At 56.1% G+C, this 23,239-nt stretch overlaps 8 protein-coding genes across 8 annotated transcripts; 3 read left to right on the top strand and 5 right to left on the bottom strand.

Moving 5' to 3' along the window:
* Window positions 1-1,216: 1,216 nt before the first annotated feature.
* INS49_009870 (uncharacterized protein) lies at window positions 1,217-2,159 on the bottom strand (the record flags this gene model as incomplete). Its single annotated transcript, XM_043170598.1, has 2 exons — window positions 1,217-1,793; window positions 1,852-2,159. The coding sequence occupies 2 exons, from the start codon at window positions 2,157-2,159 to the stop codon at window positions 1,217-1,219; spliced, it is 885 nt and encodes a 294-aa protein (XP_043025163.1).
* A 5,784-nt stretch (window positions 2,160-7,943) lies between these two features.
* On the bottom strand, window positions 7,944-8,552 carry INS49_009869 (uncharacterized protein; the record flags this gene model as incomplete). Its single annotated transcript, XM_043170597.1, has 2 exons — window positions 7,944-8,346; window positions 8,425-8,552. The coding sequence occupies 2 exons, from the start codon at window positions 8,550-8,552 to the stop codon at window positions 7,944-7,946; spliced, it is 531 nt and encodes a 176-aa protein (XP_043025162.1).
* Window positions 8,553-10,491: 1,939 nt separating this feature from the next.
* INS49_009868 (uncharacterized protein) lies at window positions 10,492-12,189 on the top strand (the record flags this gene model as incomplete). The annotated part of the gene is made up of 5 exons (XM_043170596.1): window positions 10,492-10,729; window positions 10,825-11,036; window positions 11,094-11,756; window positions 11,824-11,935; window positions 12,017-12,189. 5 exons carry the CDS (start codon window positions 10,492-10,494, stop codon window positions 12,187-12,189), a joined length of 1,398 nt encoding a protein of 465 aa, XP_043025161.1.
* Window positions 12,190-12,842: 653 nt separating this feature from the next.
* Window positions 12,843-13,951, bottom strand: INS49_009867 (uncharacterized protein; the record flags this gene model as incomplete). The annotated part of the gene is made up of 3 exons (XM_043170595.1): window positions 12,843-13,147; window positions 13,264-13,788; window positions 13,912-13,951. The coding sequence occupies 3 exons, from the start codon at window positions 13,949-13,951 to the stop codon at window positions 12,843-12,845; spliced, it is 870 nt and encodes a 289-aa protein (XP_043025160.1).
* Window positions 13,952-15,167: 1,216 nt separating this feature from the next.
* INS49_009866 (uncharacterized protein) lies at window positions 15,168-15,568 on the top strand (the record flags this gene model as incomplete). Its single annotated transcript, XM_043170594.1, has 2 exons — window positions 15,168-15,242; window positions 15,383-15,568. 2 exons carry the CDS (start codon window positions 15,168-15,170, stop codon window positions 15,566-15,568), a joined length of 261 nt encoding a protein of 86 aa, XP_043025159.1.
* A 483-nt stretch (window positions 15,569-16,051) lies between these two features.
* INS49_009865 (uncharacterized protein) lies at window positions 16,052-17,944 on the bottom strand (the record flags this gene model as incomplete). The annotated part of the gene is made up of 3 exons (XM_043170593.1): window positions 16,052-16,505; window positions 16,583-17,265; window positions 17,402-17,944. 3 exons carry the CDS (start codon window positions 17,942-17,944, stop codon window positions 16,052-16,054), a joined length of 1,680 nt encoding a protein of 559 aa, XP_043025158.1.
* A 1,357-nt stretch (window positions 17,945-19,301) lies between these two features.
* On the bottom strand, window positions 19,302-22,162 carry INS49_009864 (uncharacterized protein; the record flags this gene model as incomplete). Its single annotated transcript, XM_043170592.1, has 2 exons — window positions 19,302-19,484; window positions 19,562-22,162. The coding sequence occupies 2 exons, from the start codon at window positions 22,160-22,162 to the stop codon at window positions 19,302-19,304; spliced, it is 2,784 nt and encodes a 927-aa protein (XP_043025157.1).
* A 379-nt stretch (window positions 22,163-22,541) lies between these two features.
* INS49_009863 (uncharacterized protein) lies at window positions 22,542-22,930 on the top strand (the record flags this gene model as incomplete). The annotated part of the gene is made up of 2 exons (XM_043170591.1): window positions 22,542-22,733; window positions 22,799-22,930. 2 exons carry the CDS (start codon window positions 22,542-22,544, stop codon window positions 22,928-22,930), a joined length of 324 nt encoding a protein of 107 aa, XP_043025156.1.
* Window positions 22,931-23,239: the final 309 nt, after the last annotated feature.

Genomic DNA, 23,239 nt, shown 5'->3' with positions numbered 1-23,239 from the left:
GCGTGATTGTTTGAGGTTGAACCGTAGGAGGCTTGGAGCTGCCACGCCCGCGCCGGCAGAGCGTCACAGGTCCAGGGAGCCCAACGCGGCAAGCGGCAGGGGCTAACAGCCCCCACTCTCCCGCCCCCAGCAGGCACGCTCGAGGCACGTTCCCCCATTGCCAGTTCAAGAGGGGGGTTACTCTGGTGGAACGTGGCTTGAGGAACTCCAAAGTGCAGAGGCTCACTTTCAATGTTCCATGAGGATCTCACCATGTGAACGGCCTTTCGGACCAGCAGGAATTACTTGCTCATTAATTTTGACAAACATCTGTGTGGGATGTCGCCAGTTCTGATACTCTTCCGTGAGGGGCACGCAGGAAAAGACTGATTTTCCAAATCTACTGATCGAACTATTTGGGTATTTCCGCTACTTATGATCTCTCTCTGTCCCCCTTTACCATGCCATCAGTAGGTCATCCCCCACTGACGAGTCCCAGAGACTGGGCTCGCCTGCTGTCTGAGCCTCCAATAATCATGCTTGGTAAGTGCTAATGTTGACAAAAAATGTTATGCGTGGGAGTGATAAAAAAAAAAGGGAATGGAGATGACAGGCGGCACACCATATCTCGACTCGCTCATGCACCAAACGACTCCGCGATTCCCAATCCGGAACCTCATGCAAGCTTGTACTGCAACCAATACAACCCACCCAACCCTCTCTATCAAAGACGCCAATAGACCCATGAACAATACATTCGCACACGGACGGGGACGTCATGAAGCGAACCGAAAATAGGACACTGCCGCCCCATGCAAGCCGGTAAAGGTACCCCTTCCGTGACCTCTGTGCCGTACTTCTAACACCCGAGGCGCAACCCCGCCGTTCTTTGTTCGAAAATCTTCGCCTTGTGAAGGTACGTCTCGATGGGCCGTCAGTCCCCCACTAACCGCGACCGGCTCGCAGGAACTTCGATTGCTCCTCGCGTTCTGGCCACCGGGCTCTCGCGCGGCCCTCTCGGAGTAGGATCGCCACTGTTGCGATGACGACTGGATTATCCATCGGTAGTCCACTCGGAGCAGGCTCCAGCTTCGACGATTCGATCTTCTGGCTGAACAGTCCTGCCCGCGGGGGCTATTGAGTCGGACTAGAGGGTTCTGGTTCTCCGCCCACTTTCCTGTTCCTGTTCCTTCGCAACCATAGCCTGGCCGGTCATGCTCGACGACCCGAACTATGCCTAACCGATGACAACTCGAGCACCTTCTTTCCCGAGCACTCCCCTTTCCTTCGGCTTTGGGCTGTTGCCTCTTCCCTTCTTCCTACTCAGGAAACCAAAAACGCCGCCGGAACTAGCCTCGACCTTGCCACCCTCCTGTCCTGCGCCAGCTGCGTCCGCAGGAAGTGTTGCGTCTTGCCGCGCCAGGTCAGACCAGCTGCCACCACCATCAAGCGTGACTTGAACCCCGCCGGTGGGGCTCTCAACAAAGATGCCCTTGGGGCCAGCTGCCTTTCCATGCTTCGAATTCGTGTATGAGTTTGGGTATGGGGGCAAGGGAGGTGGGCGCCCAGGGCCGCCCTTGCGCTCTCTGCTGTTGTGTAGACCCTTTGCATGCTGCTGTGACGTCGGGTTGGCCTCTGAAGACCGCGAGGGCGCGAGCGGCTGTCCTGTTCCCGCCTGGTACGTATTGGACGAGGCTGTCGCCTGTGATAATGGCCGTGCATCGTTTGTGGTTAGCGCTTGTGGCTGTTGTGCATCCGGCAAACCATTTACGCCTGCCGCAGAGTGCTCACAATCCGCGCTGCCCTCCGTGATCCTGTGTTGATGACCGAGTCAGTACGTGCTGCACGAGACGGTGCATGAGCATGACTTACTTCTTGTAAGCGGCCACGGTGTAGTCAAACGGTCTGAAGTCGCTCTCTATCATCCTGTACAGCTCATCCTCCCTGATTTCTTTGTCTGTGGCGTCGTCCTTGAGCCGCTCCCGTGGCTTTTGCCTTCGCGCCCGGGCCTCCAGGGGAGCTTCCTCCAACAAGAGCTCTTCGAGGTCATATGTTGCGTCGAAGTTGGTTTTCTCGGATGAAGGGACAAACACTGGCTCTACCTCCTTCCTCTCGAGCGCCTCGAAGTTGATCACCCGGAAGAAGTCATGCTGTGTGAATGACTCCCATGTGCGACCCATTCTTTTGTTCGGGTCTGCAGTTAATGCATCCTTGATGGCGTACAGGCAAAGCAGGGAGACGGGTGGCTGTGTGATTGGATACTTGGGGTTGGCCGCTTGTATGACGGTGCTCAAAGCGTTCTCAGAATTCCCCTCAAACGGTCTCTGTGCGACATATTAGCTTTCGACCCCACCGCAAATAAACTTTATCGTGAATCTAGTGCTTCACGCGAGCTCCCGTGTGGTCCGCAAATTGGATTGAACATGTGCTCATGTGGATGACCAACCTTGTTGTAGATACATTCATAGAAGAGCACTCCAAGCGACCACCAGTCAGCCCGTCTGTCGTAGCCATGCCCTGCATACACCTCGGGGGCAAGGTATGCGAGTGTGCCAGATTTACTCGTCAGAACTTTTCCGGGAATGATGTCTGATGCCACGTTCTGTAAAAACTCCGTTAGCACACAAGGGTAATGCTGCATCGGTTGGGGGTGTCCTTACGAAATCCGTAAGATGTACGTGGCCATCTGCGTCTAGGAGAACATTGTCCGGTTTGACATCACGGTGGATAATGCCCTGACCATGTATGTACCTCAAAGCGCACCCCAGCTCGGCGATCCAGAACCTGACGGCTTCTTCCGTAAAGGTCTTCCTGGAGATGTGAAATCGAAGGTCGCCGCCGCTCATGAGATCAACAACAAGGTACCTGGCGTGGAATAAGTATCACATCGCAGTTTGGGAACGAGCTGTTGTGGTGGAGAACGCACATGTACTCTATATCCTGAAAGCTGTACCGCAAGTTGCAGATAAAAGGGTGATTAACATGCTCAAGCATGCGGCGCTCTCGTATGATATTTCGTACGCTTTCGGACCGGACGACTGTATGGTGTCTACGATGTCAGCGACCATACCAAGAGCAAATTTCGCTGGCTTGTGGGTCGGCCTGCGTACCTTCATCTTTGCGGATATACTTCAAGGCAAACGACAGATTGGTGTCTTTCCGTTCAACAATGCGTACTTTGCCAAAGGCTCCTCGGCCGACGACTCGCAGCAGTCGAAAGTGGTTGAGGTTTACTGTTTGACAGAGGTTGTCAGTCGAACGTGCAGAGACAATGCGACGACGCGCAGGCCAGGGGCCGAAGCAATCAGGGAGGGAGTAGGGGGCGGATGGAGTGATAAGCACCTTCACCGTCAAACTCGACGGGTTTGCCCTGGCTGTTACCCATTGGAGCGACCGCCCTGGCTCTCGAACTCGAAAGGCAATGGTTGAGTTATGGTACAACCGTAGACATTTCAGTCGGTTCGTTGGTCCAGACGGATAACCCAGGTCGAGCGGCTTTGATTCGACTTGGCTTTGTTCGGCAGGCGGGCGGGCGTAGCGAGGACAGAAGCAGGGGTTGCAGGTGGCAGGTGGCAGGTGGAGATGGTTTTGGTTTAAGATAACTGTCCTTTGTGGACGCGAGGTTTGTTATGGCTATGGAGGGCCTGCTGAGGAAGAAGTTGACAGTTGACAGGTGACGGGTGCTAGATGATCGTAGGGACCGCGGCAGGTGTCGGCTCGTGTGTCTGCGGCGACGCAGCTCAGTCGGTGAGGTTGCCTGCTAGGTGGAGACCGGCCGGTGTTGTACCTGTGCCTCTAAGAGCCCGTTGACTCGCCTTGTCCTGACGTATCACAGAACAGGACCGGGACCACGCAATAGCTCGTTGTAAGCTCGAGAAGGGCAGCAGACAAATCGTGGAGTGTCTGACAAGGCTGGCAGGTCTGTTCTGGCAGGCAGAACAGGCGAGCGGGTGGGCGTTGATGAATCGGGGCTGGCTTGGTGGAGGTGAGCAGCCCGGTGTTGTCGATGCGGGAAAGGAGCAAAGTAGCCGCAGCCAGCGAATGGCTGGGAGAGATTGGTGGGAGAGGCGGGAGGTGACAGGACGATAATCGACCAGGCAGGCTGGGCTGCAGGTCTGTAAATATGAGAATAAGGAAGACAGTAGTCTACAGAATAATACGCTGACAGAAGCGGTCGAGCGGTGGAAGAGGAATGGAGGATGCAATAGACGGCTGCAGAGTCTGATGAGGTAAAGGGCCCCGGGTGGCAGGTCCGAAGGGTGGGCGAGCGGCGAGCGGCGAACAAGAGGCAAGGCAGGAAGCGGAGGGGGGATTTGCTCCAGGTAGAGGTAGTCCTGGCCTTGGACTGTGTCGGTGGTGGACTTTGACTGGGCCGGATTGGACTTTGACTGGACAGGACTGGGCTGGCTGGACCGGATTGGATTGGATTGGACTCGAATGAGAGTGGGTTGGACCAAGTGCGTGCGTCGAGCGTGCCTCTTCTAGTGGTGGGGTGGATAGGATGAGGAACGGGGACGGGGATGCTGATGGCAATTGGGAACCCCTGGATCTGCCTGGCTCACGAGGCGGGCGAGGATGCAGGCGCTGCAGATGGATAACTGGGTAGAGGGGGAGAGAGGAGACTGGCTGGCCGGCCGGCTGGCTGGTCGTGATGATGCGGCGGAAAAGGGTAGGCAAGAGACAGCCAGACCACTACTACGTGTAGGTACGGGTGCGTTGGTTGAGCGGGCGAGGTTGCACAGGTGAGGCAGGTGGGCAGTCGGTCTGGAGATGGGCTTTCCCCCTCGAACTCTGCCGACCCCAACCTTGCATCTTCTTGCCCGTGCTTCTGTGCTTGTGTGCTTGTGTCCAGGAGGCTAGGCCTAGATGGTGGCGGCTTGAGCTTGCTTTGCAGCCCAGCACCAGGTGGGTGGTGATGCTTTTGCTGCGGGAACAGGGACCGGGATGCGGGGTCGAAATGGTGCAGTCGCCTCGTCCAGGGACTGTACCATGCCTGCCTGGGTGCGGTAGGTTAGTCTGCTCCTGCTCCTCCAACCTCCCCTCCCGCGACACGCTGGCCTGCCCCGGCAACACTGGCGCAGAACTGGCGCGCAGTAGATAATCTGCCGTTGGAACGCTTCTTTCTCATCAGTCTGCCCTCGTTGCTGATGGCTGCTGCCACAGGCTCGTCTCGTGAGTTCAAGCCTGCCTGCCCGTATGCACCTTCGTCTGCACCTCCAGGGGGAGACTAACGTGTGGGCCGGGGCAGCTGACGGTGAAGCCAAGCCAGCATAGCGCCAGCAGAACAGCGGAGGAGTGAGGAGCCAGGGCCCAGCAGCCAGGAACCCAAACCCGCTCCGGCCTGTCAGGGCGCAAATCCCAGGCGAGAACGTGAGACTCTGAATCCTCCGTCCGTGGCCCTATTCATCCTTCGTCTTGATCGCCATCCGTCGCTATATGATGACAGGATGAGTAGGACCCACCTCAAAATTGCTAAGAATGTGCCAGCCAAAGCTGTACCCGCAGGGTGTTTTAAATTCTTTTCTTTTTTCAGGGAAAATAAATAGTGAGGAGAGGAAAAAAAGGAAGGGAGAGGTATGCAAGGCTGTTACGCCATCTGCTTGATCCAGCCTGTGACCTATCTTCCCATTGCTTCGGGTATCACCCAGCCAGACCTGCCTACCTCTAGGTGGTTCTGTGGCGCTCATCTCACTCAGTGCACATCCATTTCTCCTTTTACAGTCATGGCCCAGGTACAGACCGTATAGTAAATTGATAGACGGCTTCTTAGGATGCGTAGCGCCCTGAGAGCCGTGCCCTCGGCCGGAATTGCCCGATCCTCCTATTCATCCTACTCTGTCGGACCTGCACCTCGGCCGCAGTCAGTCATCCTTTCTCATCGCATAGTCATCACACTGTAAGTAGCACGCAGATCGGCCGCGATTGACATTGGGACGGGATGGGCCTGCGAACGCAGTTTGTAGCCCGCCACCTGGGGCACTCGAGCATCTTGACCGAAAGAGACCGCCCATCACCCCCCCCCCCCCCCCCCCCAAAACTATCGGATCACGGCAGGCCTTCAGATCGCGCAGCCATCCCGTTGCTTCTGCCTTTTCGCCTGGACTTCTAGAACAGCTCTTCCGCAATTCTAGACTCGCCCAGGGCTGTCAGCTTCCCCCCTAGTGCTCGCGCCGCCTCGCGGGTCCTGGCTTCGGGAGTTGGGTTGGTAGTGGACGCCGCCACCTCAAAAACACAATACTGAATCTCACCCCACCCCCGTCCCTATACGCTCGGTGGCCGTGCTAAACCTAACAGCGCTTCCCGAGCCTCGTGCGGCTGTTTCGAGTTGTACTATCTGTTGTTACGATTCGGAGAGAATCTCACGGCGCTGGGACGCTCTGGGCCATTTGAGAACAACTGCCGTCGTCCTTTTTAGAACGTAATAACTATGCGCAAGAGATCATTCGGGATAGATTGGGGGGGCTAGCAACCTAGCGCAAGGGGTGAGTGAGGATGGTGTTGAAGGACCACCGGCCAGGGCATATCAAACCCGGGGGGCGTTCTCCCACAGTTCCAATGCCTCTCAGATACATACCCACTGCAGGGTGGTAGCAAGGCAAACCGTGCTAGTCCCGGCATGAGGATTCCGCTGCCGGGTGCAGGCACGAGTATTCCACGTGTTGTGGGTTACAAAAGATGCACATAGCCTGGACCACATGTACACCTACTGGCCAGGCGCAGTGTCTGGGCGGGCCCGAGGGTCTACTTATGCACTGGTGCCGCATCTTGTTCGGTCCGGAAAGCAGGCCGAAGGTGTCGGCAGCTGCCAAGCAGTCTTTACAATTCCTGGCCTGATGCTTTGCCGCTGGATCTAGTGACACCACATGTCATTTTTGGCAGTCCTGGATGGATGCAAAGTCTGCCGAAATAATGCATGGATAAATGGGTATGCGCAAAAGTGGGATTCTGGCTTGGGCGCTTGAATGAGAGGCCGTGGATTGGCGGTCGTGGAGACCTACAATCTGGCACTGTCCGAGCACCGCTTGGAGAGGGCCGACTCTGCTTCAACGTCCAGCTTTTGCGTGCAGGGACAAGACCTTCCGGTGTCACGGGGCGGCCATCAACCGGAAAGCCCATGCAGTGCTGCGTGGTTCTTTTGTGTCAGTATTATGAAGTAGCCATCAAATCGTGCATTTGTAGCCACATCATCCATGGCTGCCGATGTTGGGGCGCGCCAACTCGTCCATTGACGATCCTGATGATTCGCCATCCGCCCATCTCCGATAGTCCACGGCCCCACCAACGCCGTGGTCGCTGTTGAAGCTGCTAAATCGGGACATGGGGTTGGATGCGTTGTTTGGCCAAGGCCAGATCTGGTAGGTCATCTAGGTCGTACCGGGGTCTCGGGTCCATCGCGCAGGAGGCTCCCATGAAGGGCTTTCGCAATCCGTACAGTGGCGCCATCCTCAAATAGTTGTGCGCTTACTGTGGCCCCAGGGGCGGCCATGATGGTCAGGCTTGGCGTGCGCCGAAAATAGGCTGCTCTGTTGCTGTGCGCGCGTACAATCCCTAGATCCTGTGCCGCACTCATGCGCGATACGCCGCGCAGGGGTGCAACACTGGCTGATACGGTTTAGATTTGTCGTTGATCCAGTCCACTTTGCCTAGCTGCCAGGGCTGGGTGACTTGTTCCGCCAAGGCCAGGCGAGGCATCGACATCTAACTTCACTGCCAAGACGCAACAGCGTCGAGCGTCGTCGTCAAAGAGTATGTTGGTCATATCGTACTAAAGTGTCAGCTGGGTAACGATCTGGAGACTTCGTTGCAGGTATTGGGGAAGAGCTTCAGAAAGCTGAATCCGGGCCGCTGCGTCGCATTCTAGGAATGATACCGCTTCTGCCTGTCGCAGGCTAGTTGTGTAGGTGAAGATGAAGGCGAGGTGGTAATCCCAGTGAGCGCGCATGGGGCCTCAGGAGACAGGATGATCAGTCTTGCCTCTCAGCCTCCTTGCGACATCTCCTGACCTCCCGGTCCGTTAACTTCCAAGGCTTGTCCAGCACGTCACCTCTGAATTGCCTGGCTTTCTCCCACAGGACCACCTCCTCATCCGTCGAGCGAAGGATTGTCATCTTCTCGATTTTGATCTGCTTGTTACCTCTGAACAAGGCCAGGCCGCCCTTGACATCCACGACACTGCCGACGTCGACGTCTTTCGGAACAGTCGTGGTGGCCGGTTTCGCAGATTCGTGGGAGTCGAGTTTCGACACATCTGCAACGCACTCGATACACAAGCCGTCACTGTCGTCAACAGTATAGATGCGCCGGTGGGGGAATTCGTCGACGGCGACTACCATGCCGGCGATACGGACCCATCGTAGGGGAAGGTTTCTGTGAAAGAAGACGTCTTGTCCTGCGAGAGGATTAGGGCGGGCGAATGACTCGGTGCGAAGGTTGTGATCGGCGCACCTGCGAAGCCCGGATGCGTGGTAAGGCTCCCAATGTTGCCGGACCTCAGAGGGCAGAACCTGTTGATTGTAGGAGAGAGGGTGGAAGCAGTACTGAGGATATACGGGGTGCTCGTCTTTCTCGGTCATGGTTTCAAGGGGCAGCAGGAGCGTCGGGGCCCGGATTGGGGGCGGAGGAAGGGGGCCCGTCTGGTTTCGACCTGAGGCTCAGATAGAGGGCGCTGACCAAGGCTCCCACGTGGATGAGTCAGTGTCATTGCCTTATTGCAGGCAACGCGACGAATCGAAGCTGGCCGCGGCTCGTCTCGCAGGAAGCTCAGGCTCGACAGATGCTACCGCGTAATCACTGCAGGAACGTGCGGGTGTGAAAATGCGCGCAGCAGGAATGCCCAGGCAGGCGTGTGCAGTGGGACTGGCCACTTTTTTCTCCGTTGTTGAGAGCGGGATGGAGGTGATTGGGAGGCAGCGGCCACGTCGGCCTGCTGATGTCGTCCACCGTATGCAGTGTCACGAGAATAATTGAGGCCGCCCATGCGCCAAGCGACATCGACTTTAATATTGTAGGGGGAAAAGTGAGAAGTGATCGGACAAGCTGCAGTCGCACAGCAGGCCCGGACATTGAAGCTACCCGTTCTGGGGCAAGCCTAGGGAGCTCCCCACCAAAAGCAGCGGGATTGGCCAATCTGACGTCGTCGCCCGACTCCAAATTCCGACAGCTAGCCCCGTTGCCCAGGCGCGCCAAAGCTCAAGGCGATCTTGACTCTCGAAAGCTTGCCCAGAACCTCAAACAAGCATCAGGCCCGTTTCAATCACAGCACATGTGCGCCGTCCAAACACGCCCCGTCAGTCTGTCTGCCCTGTACCCAAGAAATTGCCGCAAAGTGACGTGGAAGCTTGGGTGATATTCCTCGACCAAGAACCCGCTAGGTAACAGCCCGGGCGAGTGAGCCAGCAGCAATTCGTCACCGAGAGAGGGCGACACACACAAAAAGAGAGCGGGAATAGAAGGGCCTTGTTCCTGTTCTAGGTGGGAACTACCGTCTGACGTCGTTTTTTTTGTTGGCTCCAGTAGCCAAATCAAATCGTCAAGTCTCTCAGTCTCGACGCCCTCCTAGTCCTGCTTTGTTTCTGGTCTCCCGTCCGCACTTTCGGCCTGTTCCCCTTGGCTTCTCTTTCTCCCGTCCAACTACTTGCGACCCTCGGTTTATCCATCTCAATCTCGACTCGGAATCAGCCAAGACCGCCAGCACTCTGGCTTAGGTTCCACTGGTGTTCCAGCCACAGCCAAGCTAATAGATGAGCCATCCGTCATCGTCACCACCTCGCGCTCAGCCTGCCACGGCATCGAACTGAGCACCGCAGCTCCGTCCTAATCTCCAAATAAGCTCCCGCGCTTTGGGTCTTGTCCCCCCTCCAGACGTTGGCCCTCCGCCGACCTCGAGCATATCCTTCACTGGGACCCCACCCTCTTGCCCGCGATCAGCGCCGGGCTTATTGCTCACCAGCCACCGAGGACTGACTGTCCTCCAACATCCTCCTGTTGTCCTGCGCAGATCCGAGTTGTGAAGCTTTGATAGTCTCCCCTTGGTACATTTGCCCCTGGCCCTCACGTGCTCTTGGATCAACCAGGCTGTGCGCCTTGTCAATCTAAAATACCTTGGCACCACGGAGCGGCTCTCCTACGACAATGGTTTGTGAGTACTTTTCAGCCAACCGTCTGCGCGGCCCTGCCTGACTGTATCCCCTTAACGTCTGCTCCGGTCGCCTTTCCGGGTCTCAAGCTGGCGTCGCACATAACCCTTCCCTCTCGCCCACCCTCTCACAACCGTGAAACACCAATCCCATTCTTGCATTTCCAGCCAGCTCTGCCGAGTAGCTTCATGCCCGACCTCCCTCTAGTCGTCATCAGCACCCTACACCCCTGGTCCAAGCTCCCGTGCTCGCCTCGCCGACACCACTGTTCGTCCTGAAGCGTTCCGTAACGCGCGGTGCCTTGCAAAGTTAAATCGCTGACAATGCGGCGTGCCGCAAAACAGCAAACGTCAGCTTTCGAGAACAACTAAAGAGAATGCGGCCCAGTTTCAAAATCGGACAGAACGGCACTGCCGACGACGAGGGCCAGAGTCACGTCGATGAACACACGCCCTTGGTCGGTGTCCCTAACGGCGGTGGCTCGTCCCACAATAGCCGCGGCTTCTGGGGCCAGGTTTTCCTAGGGAAAGACACACCTGGGTTGGACAGCCCAAACCCCTTTGTGAGGTGGCCAGTACACGTTTGGAACGTCCTCAAGATCACATTGCTCAGTAGTAAGTGCCTCCTGCGCCCAAGCTCGGCTCCGAAAGAGACGATCGCTTCTACCTCTCTCCTCCCGCCCATACCGTGTTCTTATTATCATATACAGACTATGTCAATGTCCTCTTGTTCTTCGTTCCACTCGGCATCGTTGCCGGCGTGTCCGAGTGGAGCCCTACGCTTGTGTTCACCCTCAACTTCCTGGCCATCGTACCTCTGGCCGCCATCCTGTCCTTCGCCACCGAGGAGATCTCTTCCAAGCTGGGCGAGACTCTCGGCGGCCTGCTGAATGCCACATTTGGTAATGCTGTCGAGCTTATCGTGAGTAGCCCATCCTGGCAATGCTACTGGACTTACGTGGACTAACGTGTTCATCAGGTGAGTATCATTGCACTGCAGAACAACCAAATCGAGGTGGTCAAATCCTCCATGCTCGGGTCTATCCTCTCGAACCTGCTGTTGGTCATGGGCATGTGCTTTTTCCTTGGTGGCATCTTCAACATGCGAGATGCGCGCGGCAATGGCAGTGAGCAGGTGTTTGCTTCCGGCACAGCCCAGACTGCCTGCTCCCTGATGACTCTGTCTTCGGCATCACTGGTCATTCCTGCTACTCTGTTCATGGTCCTCGAAAGTGACAAAGACAAAGTCGCCGCCCACAAGAGCGTCCTGATACTATCCCGCGGGACGGCCGTCATCTTGCTGCTTCTCTACTGCCTCTATTTGTTCTTCCAACTGAGGACGCACAAGAACCTCTTCAACCCTGAAGAGCCAGAGACCACGGGGGAGGATGACGCTGAGGAGGAGGAGGAAGAGGAAGGCGAAGAATCATCTATGAGCGCTTGGTCTGCAGCGGCAATCCTCATCATCACGACGGTTGTGATTTCATTCTGCGCGGACTACCTTGTCGACGCTATCGACCCTATCGTCGAGACCGGGGCGGTCAGCAAGAATTTCATTGGTCTCATTCTCATTCCGATCGTTGGCAATGCTGCGGAGCACGTTACGGCCTGTGTTGTGGCTATCAAGAACAAGATGGACCTGGTAGGTCCCGATAGGGCTGACGCCTTCCCCCTGTGCGCTGGATGCAGATACTGACCTTTTGATGCAGGCCATGGGAGTTGCTGTCGGATCAAGTGTACAGATTGCCCTCCTTGTGACGCCGTTCCTTGTTCTACTTGGTTGGGCCATCGATCGGCCAATGGATTTCCAATTCGAGACGTGTAAGTTGCCAATATTGCTCCCAAGCTTGTGTCGGCATCTTTTTGTGGGTCCTGTGGCTTACACTACTTGCGCACCTCTAGTCGAAACGGTTTCATTCTTTATTTCTGTCCTCGTCGTCACCTACGTTGTCCAAGACGGCAAATCGAACTACCTCGAGGGAGCTATGCTTTTCGGTTTATACGTTATCATCGCCTTGGCTTTCTACGCCACCCCCAGTGACGCCCTCAACAACATGCTGGCTTCCATGTTCTGATAATTTCTACCTCGAATCAACGGCCACAGACCTGGTGATCCAACCTCAACATTCCCTTCGCGGGTTCCGATTTTTGGACCACTGTTGGCTAGTCGATTACATACGGGAAACTATTCCTCGAAAATTGTTCAAGTCTGGCATTGGAAAGTACGTGGAGCAAGCAGGAGCCAGAATTTTACCGGAGAACTAGAATAGTGTCGTGTCAACGCTAGCGGAAGGGCGACAAGTTCAAACCTGTTCCACACGTTGACCGCTTTTCCTTTTCAAGGATGTCTACAAGGGCAGGTTCTGCTTGATGAAAAGTTGAGGAGTCGGGACCAGGGAGTCGAGGCAGGCAAAGGTGGAGAACGTGGGCGTTCTGGGGATGTTTCCTTTGTCACTTTGTAAAAATATCAAGGGCGGGTGGTCAAGACTTTTGCAATCATCAGCCCAGGCGTTCGGGTTCGAGTGTTGTGCCAATTCCATGTTCTGAATAGTGTCACCAAATCTGCCTTACAAAACCCAGACCACGGTGACTTGTCTCGGTGGTAAATGATGGCATTGTGACACGCCGCCAATCTAGCTGCGATTCAAAGCCAAATAACCACAAGCCAGCAGCAGTCCGGCACGAGCGAAAGGCGTCCAGGGGCAGGGAGGCGGGAGAGGCCCGGGTCCTACGACTCGGCGAGCGTCCTGCCGAGCTCCTCGCCCCTCTTGGTGGCCGCCTCCACCGCCCTGTCGACGATGCCCGCCAGGCCGGACGCCTCGAAGCTCTCGAGCGCGGCCTGGGTGGTTCCGTTGGGGCTGGTGACGTTCCTGCGCAGCTGCGCGGGCGCCTCGGCCGACTCGAGCATGGTCTTGCCGGCGCCGAAGCACGTCTGCTTGGCCAGCCGCGTCGCCTGCTCCTCGGGGAGGCCGAGGCGCGTCGCGCTCGCGACCAGGTGCTCCACGATGGCGAAGAAGTACGCCGGGCCGGAACCTGTTGAGGTCGAGGGAGGGTTAGAATATGAACAGCAGTCCCGCGGGTCTAATGAAGGGGGAACCCGGAGCAGCAGAGTAATCAAGCTGAGTAGGGTAGGGGATCTTTTGTCTCACCTGACAGGCCGGTGACAACATCCAGCAGCTCCTCCCTGTCGACCCACTCGGTGGCCTTGCTGACGCTGCTCATGAGCGCGGAGACGAGCTCCTTCTGCTCAGCCGAGACGTCGCCGGCCGCGTACAGGCCGCTCGCGCCCTCGCCCACGAGCGCGGGCGTGTTGGGCATGACCCTCACGACGGGCGGGGCCTTGCCGGCGGACGTGGTGCTCCAGGCGCGCAGGCTGTCGCTCGTGATGCCGGCGGCGATGGACACGAGCAGCGGCAGGCCTGCTGATGACGATAGCGACGACGACCACGCCCCCGCCAGCTCCTGGCACACCGTCTTGGCGACCTGGGGCTTGACGGCGATGATGAGGACGTCGGCGCCGGAGGCGGCCTCGAGGTTGGAGGTGGTTGTCTTGACGCCCAGGTCGGCCATCTTGTTGCGGTTGACGTCCCAGGGCTCCGAGACGTGGATCTTCTGCTTGTCGAAGCCCTTGCTGACCAGGCCGGATATGATGGCCGCGGCCATGTTGCCGCCTCCTGTGGAGTGGTTGTCAGCTTCATGAGTCTCTTGCCTGCGGTTCGAGGGTTCTTTCTGCTGGTATGGCGAGGGGTAGAGGCAAGGGTGGGGTGGACCTTCCCTATGTGGTGTTTTTCACTTACCAATGAAGGAGATGTTCTTGGTGGATAAGTCAGGCGCCATGATTGCCGGCTTCTGCACCGGTGAGTCTTGGAGCGGAGGTGAGGTTGTTAGATGAGTGAGTAGTCTATTTTACCCCATCACAACTGCTTTTGAGCATTGACCCCCACTGCGTGACAAGTGAGAGGTCATGTTGCGCAGTCCGGAGGCGGACCATGTCTCGAAGGGTAAGGGTTGCTGCTGTCTCCATCGCCTCCCACTGCAGCAATGTGTTCAATGTGTTGTGCAGTCCACATCATGTTATATTACCCTACCCTTCCCTGGAGGTAGCCACACACGCGTGAGGCCCCCCCTCCGTGCCCGCAGCGTAGCAGCTTGTGGGCCTTGCCAGCCTATCGTCAAGTGTCGACCCGCAGCTGGGAGGTGTGGACGGCGTCCGATGCTCGTGGGGGAGAAGCACCCTCGCGACGGCGGGACAAGCAACGGAAAGGGATATGAAGCCCGCCTTTTCATCTTTCCATCATCCTCGGCCTGCATTTACGAGCGCGGATGTAATGTACGTCGCCACGAAGCACTTGCCCCCCCTTGGAAGGGGATGCATTGCATCTCGAGGGGGGGTGAGGGCAGTGGGAGAGGGAGGAAGAAATAAACAGGGGTGTGGGGGCCCTCGGTTGGGGAGGTCGCATGGCCGGAGCCAATATCTCGATGCAGGCTGTCAAAACCCAGTGACAGCTGCAGGCTGCCCGGCTACGGGGACGAGCACCGGAAGCCTCTTGTACCCAACAGGAACGCGAGGAATGAAAAATGCCGGAGGGAAACCTGGCCAGCCGTTGAATCTTGGATCGACCCGGCTGCATATACATCAGACCAGACCGAATGTTCCCGCTGCATGGGTCCCCGGGAGGGTCGTTAATATCTGCACGACTACAAAAAGTCTCGTGGCCATGCTTCTCTCCTTCTCTCTTTTGCTTTTCCCGCGTCCCTAGTGTCTTCTTTTCACTCACCTCTCTTTCCTCATCTGAGCCCATTCCCACTATTAGGTGGACGAGGGCATCATCTCATTCAGTTATCTCACAAATGTTCTGATCCAGAACACCCACGCAGGACCACCCCAGCCGGATTCCCACTATTAGGTGGATGAACCGCTGGCCTCGCCTCCCAATAAGAATATTCATTCAGTTTCATTTGTTACCTCGGCCCACTACCGGGTCTTCTCGCCCTCACTGAACAAGTGCAAGTGCCGCTGCCAGTGCCTGCCTGACGCCTGACGAGGTCAGCAATGTGCACTCAGATCAACAGCCTCTTCAAGTGCGGCCACCGCGCCTTCAACAAATTCGACAACTGCCCCGAATTTGTACATATATTCTCATCTCTTTCTCTTGCCCAGCCTCGACCTCACCCTCCGACCTCTATCACAGCTCTCCCTCCGCCAGGGCCATCATATGTTCGGAAGTCCACCTCGTTCTGAGATCCATCGGCTGACCAGAGCGATAGGGAAAGTCATGTCTCGGGGCGGGAGGCAAGCACAAGGACGTTGCGGTCGACCATGTGTGCCAGGACTGTAAGCTGCGGGAGTCCCAGAACAACACTCCCGCCGCCGGCACTCCTGAAAGCAGTGGCGGGGAGAAGAAGGACCCGTGGTGGGATGGTGATCCGTGGAGGAAGTACAGGAAGGGCTGAAATGCTTGTCGAGGCCAAGGTACGTCTGTCACAGTATAAGTGACTTCGAAAGCAAAAGGGGGCGTTGACAAACGACAAGAATGGAAATCAGAGACACGGCAGAGAAATCAATACTGCGTTTTCATGACCTGCTTTCATGATTTCTTGATTTGACATGGCACTGTTGGTCAAGTGATGCCTTGGGTAAACATTTATCCAGTTGAAGGTGGCCGGGTGACGGTGAGAGGAATGGTGAGAGGATGCTGTGGATAGAATGCTGATGCCCATGGCAAGCAAAGAGGCCCTCCACATTGCCATTTAAACACGAAATACGATATCAGAACATTCTGCAAAAACTGTTCAGAGCATACACACTCGCTAATAACCCGCTTTCCGATTATATCCTCGCTAATGACGTGCTTCTAAGACTCCATCGCCGTACCATGTGAGAAGACAAAAAAGAAAACCATACACGAAACTGTATGAATATAAAAAGTGCTCCCACTACTTCCTCATGAGCGCCCGCCACTTGTGCTGCTCCTTCGACCAGCGGTAGTTGACAGGCGACTCGCTACCGACGAAAACAACAGCGTCGTACACAGCGCTCCCAACAAGAGCCCCAGACACGCTGGCGCCCCAAGGACCATAAGCCCAGAAGCCCGTCCTGAAGAGGTCGTCTGTCCGGTACCCGCCGGCCAGGGCGGCGAGGCGCGGGCCCAGGTCTGCAGCCGGGTTCATCGCGCCCCCCGTGTTGTACCCCAGCGTCATTTTTAGTACGGCTACTAGCAAGCCAAGGACGAAGGCGTGCATGCCCGCGCCGGGTGGGTTATTCTGGTCGTCACCGAGCGAGAGCACGGCCACCATTATAACAGCGCCGCCCAGGAACTCGGAGAAGAACGCCGTGGCTGGGCTGACCCAGGGCTGTGGGACGGCGAACCAGCTTGTGTATGTCTCGGTCCTATATATGCACGTCCTGGGTTAGCGAAATGTTGCATCCGGGCATGTACGATCAAAGAAACAAGGGCCGGCACTTACATCATCGGGTCAGCCTCCATGATCGCATCGTAGTAAAGCCCGTACGCGAGAATCCCGCCCGCAAAAGCACCGAGAACCTGCACGACAACGTACGCAACGCAGCGCTTCCAGGGAAACCCACGGTACACCGTGAGTGAGATTGAAATAGCCGGGTTCATATGGGCGCCCGAGACACCACCACCCATATAAATACCAAACATGAACGCGAGCCCCCACGCCCAGCAGAGCGTCTCGTACGTCCCGTACTGGGAGGCCTGGTTCTTCGACAGGTTGACGCTAAGCGTGCCCGCAACACCCAGGAACACAGACATGGCCGTGCAGAGGAACTCGGCCAGCAGCTCCGGGTACTTCGCGCGGAACCGCGCCCACCAGTTGCGCATCGAGTTGGGGTCCGTCCGGCCGTCCTCGACCGCGTCCTTCTCCCGCTGCCCGCCGTGGTTGTCCGCGTCGATCTGGAACTTCTTGGCCGTCTCAGTGCCCTCCGCCTGGTCGTCCTGTTGCTTTTGCCGCGACGTCTGCGGCCGCGGCTCCTGGAGAGTGTCGTCCGAGTCCGCGGCCTTTTCTTTGGTTGGTCTCTTGCGAAGGCCCTGCTCCACGTCCTCGTCGTTGTTCTTGGACGATTTTGGTCTGCGCACAGTATGGGGCAACGGTTCGCCGAGACTGAACACAGGTTTGTCTCTCTCCTGGGAAATTAAGAGCGGTTAGAAAAGAAATACAAAACCACCATGGGGTTGGCAATCTAGAGTGGTGAAATGTTGTTATGCGGAGGGGAATCCGGGACAGGTGAGCACATGAGGATGATTTTGGGGAAGCACATACCTGATCACGCCCGGGGGTCCTTTCACTGCTGTCTTCACCGACGTGTGGCAGGGTATCACCGAGACTGAAATTCGGCCTGCTTCTCTCTTGATCATACCACGGGTTCTGGTCGCGATAGTCCGAAGAAGTCAGCTGCCCCTTAGGCTTGGACCTCTGCTTGGCAAACTCAGACACGAGCTGCTCCAGGTTCACCATGCCCTCGTCGTCCAGCTGTGCCACCACGCGTGATATCTTATCCGAGGTCTTTGGGTCTTCGTGCATCCTCCCTAGGGTATACGATGCGGACGTGGAAGGACGACTAGCCATCGCCGGGCGGCGCTTGGTTCTGTCTGAGCTGCCTTCCGCTGATTGACCTGTGCGGCGCGTGCTGTTGGAAGCTACGTCTTGCTTCGAACGCTGGAAGTAGTCGTCCTGTTCGACGGGCGGTTCACTCAACTCGTCTGTGTCATCATTCTTCTCGAGGTGGCTTGTCTGTCTTCGCTCTGGGTCGTGCGGCCCATCACGGCGACCGCCGTGAGGCTCTTGAGCTTCTTCTGCAGACATGATTGACGTTCGCCCTCCCTAAAAGGATTGTCAATGATTACTTCTTGGGGAAAGAATGAGCAGGGAAAGCGGATTCAAATTACCTAGAGTAGTTTCAACGAAAACGGACACCAAGTGAGCAGGCTTTGTATGGTGCTGGGTGTGTCAACCAGAGGGTTGTTGAAATCACTGGACTCAGATGGCGAGATCTTCAAAATTATTGTGATGCAGTAATTGTGGCTCCGTACAATTCTAGGCATTGATATACCTCAACAATCCGATCAAGTTGCGGCAAGACCACATGGACAGCTTGAGGGGCTGAGGCTTTCCATATCATCCGGCGAGTGACTCTTTCGCTTTTATCGAGCAGACGACACCAGGCGACAGTTGTCCCATGGTGGCAGCGCAGTGCCTCCTGACGTAATTGAAGCCCCTAAAGCTGTAGCATTGCTGCGAGTCCAAGGCCTCGAGGGTCAAGTTTTACGCCAGACTGGACCCATCCGGAGATCTTTCTCCGTCATGATGAAGACGCATTCGCGCCCGACCGGATGGCTCCACATTACAAGCTTCGCGATATCTGAAGTGCCGCAAGCATGCCTCAACAGAGAAAAATCAGGAGTTTCAAGGCTGGAAACTTCCGAAGGTCGAGGCCCCGAAGGAAATTTTGTTGCCACCCGGAATTTCAATGGAAGACATGGGAGGAAGTAATGCTCCTGTCAAGGGTGTCGATCATTGAGGCTTATAGAGTGAGAGTCAGGGGGGCTGAGAGTTCATCCACGCGGCCCAACTACGAACGTCCCACTGTATCAAGTGGGTCTTGGGACAGAATCGTCCGCCTTGGGAGCGGCGAATTCATATGAACAAAATTGAAATCAAAAATGTGTTAGGGAAAGGTGAATTAAGGGGGGCGGGGTGAAAAATAAACGAAAAGAAAATTTTCAAAACGTCGTGCTGTCTGTTGAAATGTCAGAGCTGTGGTGTGTCGTCATGTTCTCACGGAATTCGCCGCCGGGGAACTCGCATGAGGGCGATACCAACTGGGCGCCCCACCAACAGAATTACCAAAACAGCAGGGCCCTGGTAGAGGATTTTCATAAGCAGTCGATCCTGTTAGTGTTTGCACGATGTGCTGGCCGTACAGGCAAAGAACTGATGCCAGTTGTCTCTGCAGTCTATCCGCACGTGTCGTGAGACCATATTAGTGACAGAAGTAAGCTTTGCAGACAAGGGGATGTAGCAGCTTTCACGCTGCAAGTGATTTGATGTATCATTTATGACCCATGTGAGACGGCTATCCTTCTATCCACAGTACCCGAACTTTGGACTGGCACTGACCAGATCGAAAATTCAGGACGTAGTTCCGAGAAGACGGTGACACTCAAATCGTGGGCTTCGCCATGGGCGCGATGATTCCTTGCTTCACGATGACCCTCGGCTTTGTCGACGCCTGGAATGACTCCTTCGTCATCCATTCGGGTCCAACAGGGAGGCGGAGAGACCGCTCGTACTGCTGCCTGGACTCGAAAGGGTGAGGGAGCTGGGAGGCGAGGAATTTCTCGTTCTGGATGAAAAGCAGGGTTAGCGACCACGTTCTTGGTTTCGGCATCAACAATAGCAGGACGGAATGACCAGGCTTACCTTGCGATTCCTCTTCTCATTGATAATGACTCGCTCCAGCTTTGCGTCCTTCCTGTCCTTCCTCTTGATGCCTTCTTTCTTGGTCATCACCTTGCCCTTATTGCGCTTCAAGGCCCGTTTGCTGATACCCTCGCCGGCCCAGCTGCCCCAGCCCGGCATCATGTTGTCGACTATCTTCTCGTCGTCCTCTGACATGATGGCTTCTTTCTCTGCTTCGAACTCAGCCACGACTTCATCGCCCGCAAAAGCGTGGTTGGCAAGGTCAAGATCCCGGACCGCAAGGGGATGGTGAATCTCATCGTCTGAAGAGTCGTCCCCGGCTTGCAAAGTGGACGAGAGGCCCTCAATTGCTCCTTTGGATGCCGTCTTGGTCTTGGTCTTGAAAGATTTTGGTGGCTGGCTGGCCAGTGTAGCGTCATGTAGCTCCAAATCATCCTCACGCCTGTCACCTGGAACTTTCTTCTTCTTCCTTTCAACAACAGCTGATTTCCCGCGTGACCATGCACCTGCTCCGCTCGGGGCTGATGACGCATCGTTGATGTCTGTCGCAGACGAGGTGTGCATGTTGTTGTTCGAGAGTCCGCCCTTCGAGGTCTTCTCCTTTGCACTGTTGGCAACCGAGAGCTTTACTTCTCGCAGCAGGCGCTTCTTCTGTTCTGGGAGGCCGTAAGATCGTCGTCCAACCTGGACCTCAGCGTCGTCTTCGTCCTCTTGCTCGGATCCAGATTCAAGATCACGACGGATTTCCGCTACGAGCCCATCATTTTCCTGTTTGCGTGCCGCCTCGGCCCTTTGCATGAACTTCAGCTTCATGAGATTGGCATGTGGACCGTCCTCTTCGTCCTCGTCATCTCCATCGAGCTCCTTGAGCAGTCTGGAGTTCCCGTCCTCATCCCCCGATGAAGATGTCGCATCCGAGTCACCTTCTTCACCTTCACTCCCACCAGTCCTCCCTTCGACCCTCCTTCTCAGCTCCTCATCTCTCCTGGTCATATCGGTAAGACCCGCCCGGTAATCGTCATCCCACGCAGCGCGACCGACTTTGGACCCCATCTTAGCCCATTTGCTGTCTTTGTGCTTTGCGCCCACTCTCTCCAGAGCACGCCGCCGGGCGGCAGCCTCGCGCTCGTCCTCAGAATCAATCTCCCCGGTGGCCTTCATATCCTCATGCAGTTTGGCTTCTTCGCCCAGTCGCTCTTTGCGGTGAACTCTGCGGTATGTCTTGGACTTGATCTTCTTGATGCGCTTTGCGCGCTTCTGCTCGCGAGACTGTACTTCACGTTCCTTGCGGCGCTGAGCCCAGAGATCTTTCAGCTCAGAGCGAGAGATGGTCTGCTCCTCGTCATTGGCATCAGCCTTCTTTTCCTGTTCCTTCTGTGACCGAGAAGCAGGCCCGAGACCGGACTCCTCCATAATAGACATAATTGCTTGCTCCAACTCCGTGCCAGCGGTCTTCTTGGTTAAGGGAAGAAGTTCGCCATTGTCAAGGCCAGCATCGGTAAGAGTGTCCGGAAGTGGGAACATGAGGTGATCCGCGCGGCGATTCTGCTTGACTGTGTCGTTCCACCTGTCTAGCGTCTTGTTCGTTTGCTCGTACGCCGCAATTCGGTCTAGCTGGTCTTGTCGTCGCCTGGCGAGTGGTACATCAAGCCTCTTGGATGTGCCCTTCTTGCCCGCCTCAACTCTTTCCTCCTTTCTCATCTGTTTTAACTTCTTCTTCATGAGAGGGTCCCTGACGTCCGACAACCCAAGGCCTTGTATGAGGCTCGCGTCTTTTGAGCGCGGCCCACTGTTTGCTTCTGTGTCCTTTTCGTCCGGATCCGCATAGCGTTTGAGCAGTTGATCAAGTTCGGCCCGCTTGGCCGGAACTACTTCATCGTCAGACTCGTCGGAATCGCTATCCTCGTCGTCGACATCGGTCTCTGAGTCCGAGTCCTCTTCGTCCGACCCAGACTCGGTATCTCCCTGGGAGCCTTCATCGTCCTCATCTGAGGACTGCATCAGCGCATCGGCGAGGTCGATAGCATCCGAGCCCAGCGATTCACCGTCATCGCCGCCATCATCCTCTTCACCATCTTCATCACCAGGGCTCTCATCTCTTTTCTTCTTTTTCTGCGTTTGACCGCCTCCGAAAGCGTAGCCGTCGAATTTCTCGTCGTCACTTTCTCCAAAGGCCTCGTCACTCTCAATCTCCGAGTCGTCATCGTCGGAGTTGACACCAACGTGCCACTCGTGCCCCTCGCTATCACTGCCGCCATCCACTTCCTCGCCATCGCTTTCGCTTTGATCGTCATCATCGGCAGCGTCTTGTCGTGGGCGCTTCTTGCGGGGACCCTCGTCCTCGTCCTCATCATCTTCTTCGTCGTCTTCGTCATCCTCGTCCCGACGGTGCTTGCCGCCCCCGGCTTTTCTCTCGGGGTCGAGCTCAAGGTCTCTGCCGCGCCTTGTCATGCGGTCCGGCTGGACTTGTTTTCCAGCGATGGCGAAGGCATCGAGTGCGTGGGCCCGGGCTTTCGTTTTGGACTTCTGGTTGGGTCGCTTCGAGGCTTTGGGTTGCGAGTTACCCAGAAGGCTTCGACCATGGGATTGACGTCCTGGCATTTTCGATTTGGTCGTCCCCAAAATAATAAGCAGCGAAACAGAACAAAACTTGCGAAAGGCGGGCGAGTTATCCAAAAATTTAGAGTGGGAGGCTTATCGATAACAGGCAGTACACGTTGGCGGCAGGCAATTAGCGCCGAGATCCCGCTGGAAAATCAACCTCGCATCCAACTTCACCCGTCGATATTCCCCCCCCCCCCGAAGAATCGATGCGCCAAAGGATGACAACGCTGCCCAAACATTGATTTATTTCGGTTCTGCGGTCCGTCGCATTCGTATAACTTCCGAACTGGGTTGGCTGCCGAAGACCCTGCCATAGAGCCAGTTAAACCACCAAGGGCCAACCGGGCCACGGCGACCATCCAAACAGATAGCAACCATGTTCAGGCCAACACAAGCCCTCGGCAAGAAGTTCCGCAAGCTGCGGCTGACGACGAAGGACATCAACAAGGGCTTCTACAAGGGAAACCGTACAGGAAACATGGGATCGCACGACAAATGGGGTGGCTTCACGGTCGAATTCGCGAAAGTGCGGACATACGCCGTGCCCGCAGGGCTGGATACATTCAAGGTTCGTGGTCTTGTCTCGTTTGCCTGAGTGATGATGCCGAACTCGTGTGCTGACCACCTGCGTAGCTCACACCCTTCGTCACCGAGAATGTGAGGGCAAAGTCGGGCATGGAGAGCTACCGAGAATACGGCATGGAGGGCCCGAGGAGTCCGAAGCTGTACCTGGACAGGTGGAAGGCGGAGAACGGGCTTGACTGAAGACTTGGAAGGCCGAAAGGAATATTCAAATAAACTTAAGAGGCATCGAGCCGTATTGTACGATACCCGGAATATATAGCGAGAACAACTTCAGCGGGGCCTACCGAATCTCATCTGGAACCGTGTGAGCTGGCTATTTGTTGATGCCGAGTATTGTACCACAGAGTAGATGCGCCCCGTTATGGATCTTCCATGTCACACGATTATGGGGCTCACAGCGTCTACGCGACCACGGAGACCTGGATGCTGGGTTGGTAGCGGTAGCACAACTTGTCAGTTTGGCGAACCTGATGATAGAATATTACATGT

The sequence above is a fragment of the Diaporthe citri genome (genome assembly GCF_014595645.1).
Source record: "Diaporthe citri strain NFHF-8-4 chromosome Unknown scaffold_4, whole genome shotgun sequence".
In the NCBI taxonomy this organism is placed as follows: domain Eukaryota; kingdom Fungi; phylum Ascomycota; class Sordariomycetes; order Diaporthales; family Diaporthaceae; genus Diaporthe; species Diaporthe citri.
Note: the sequence above shows the minus strand (reverse complement) of the source record. Positions and strands in the feature narration are given on the sequence as shown.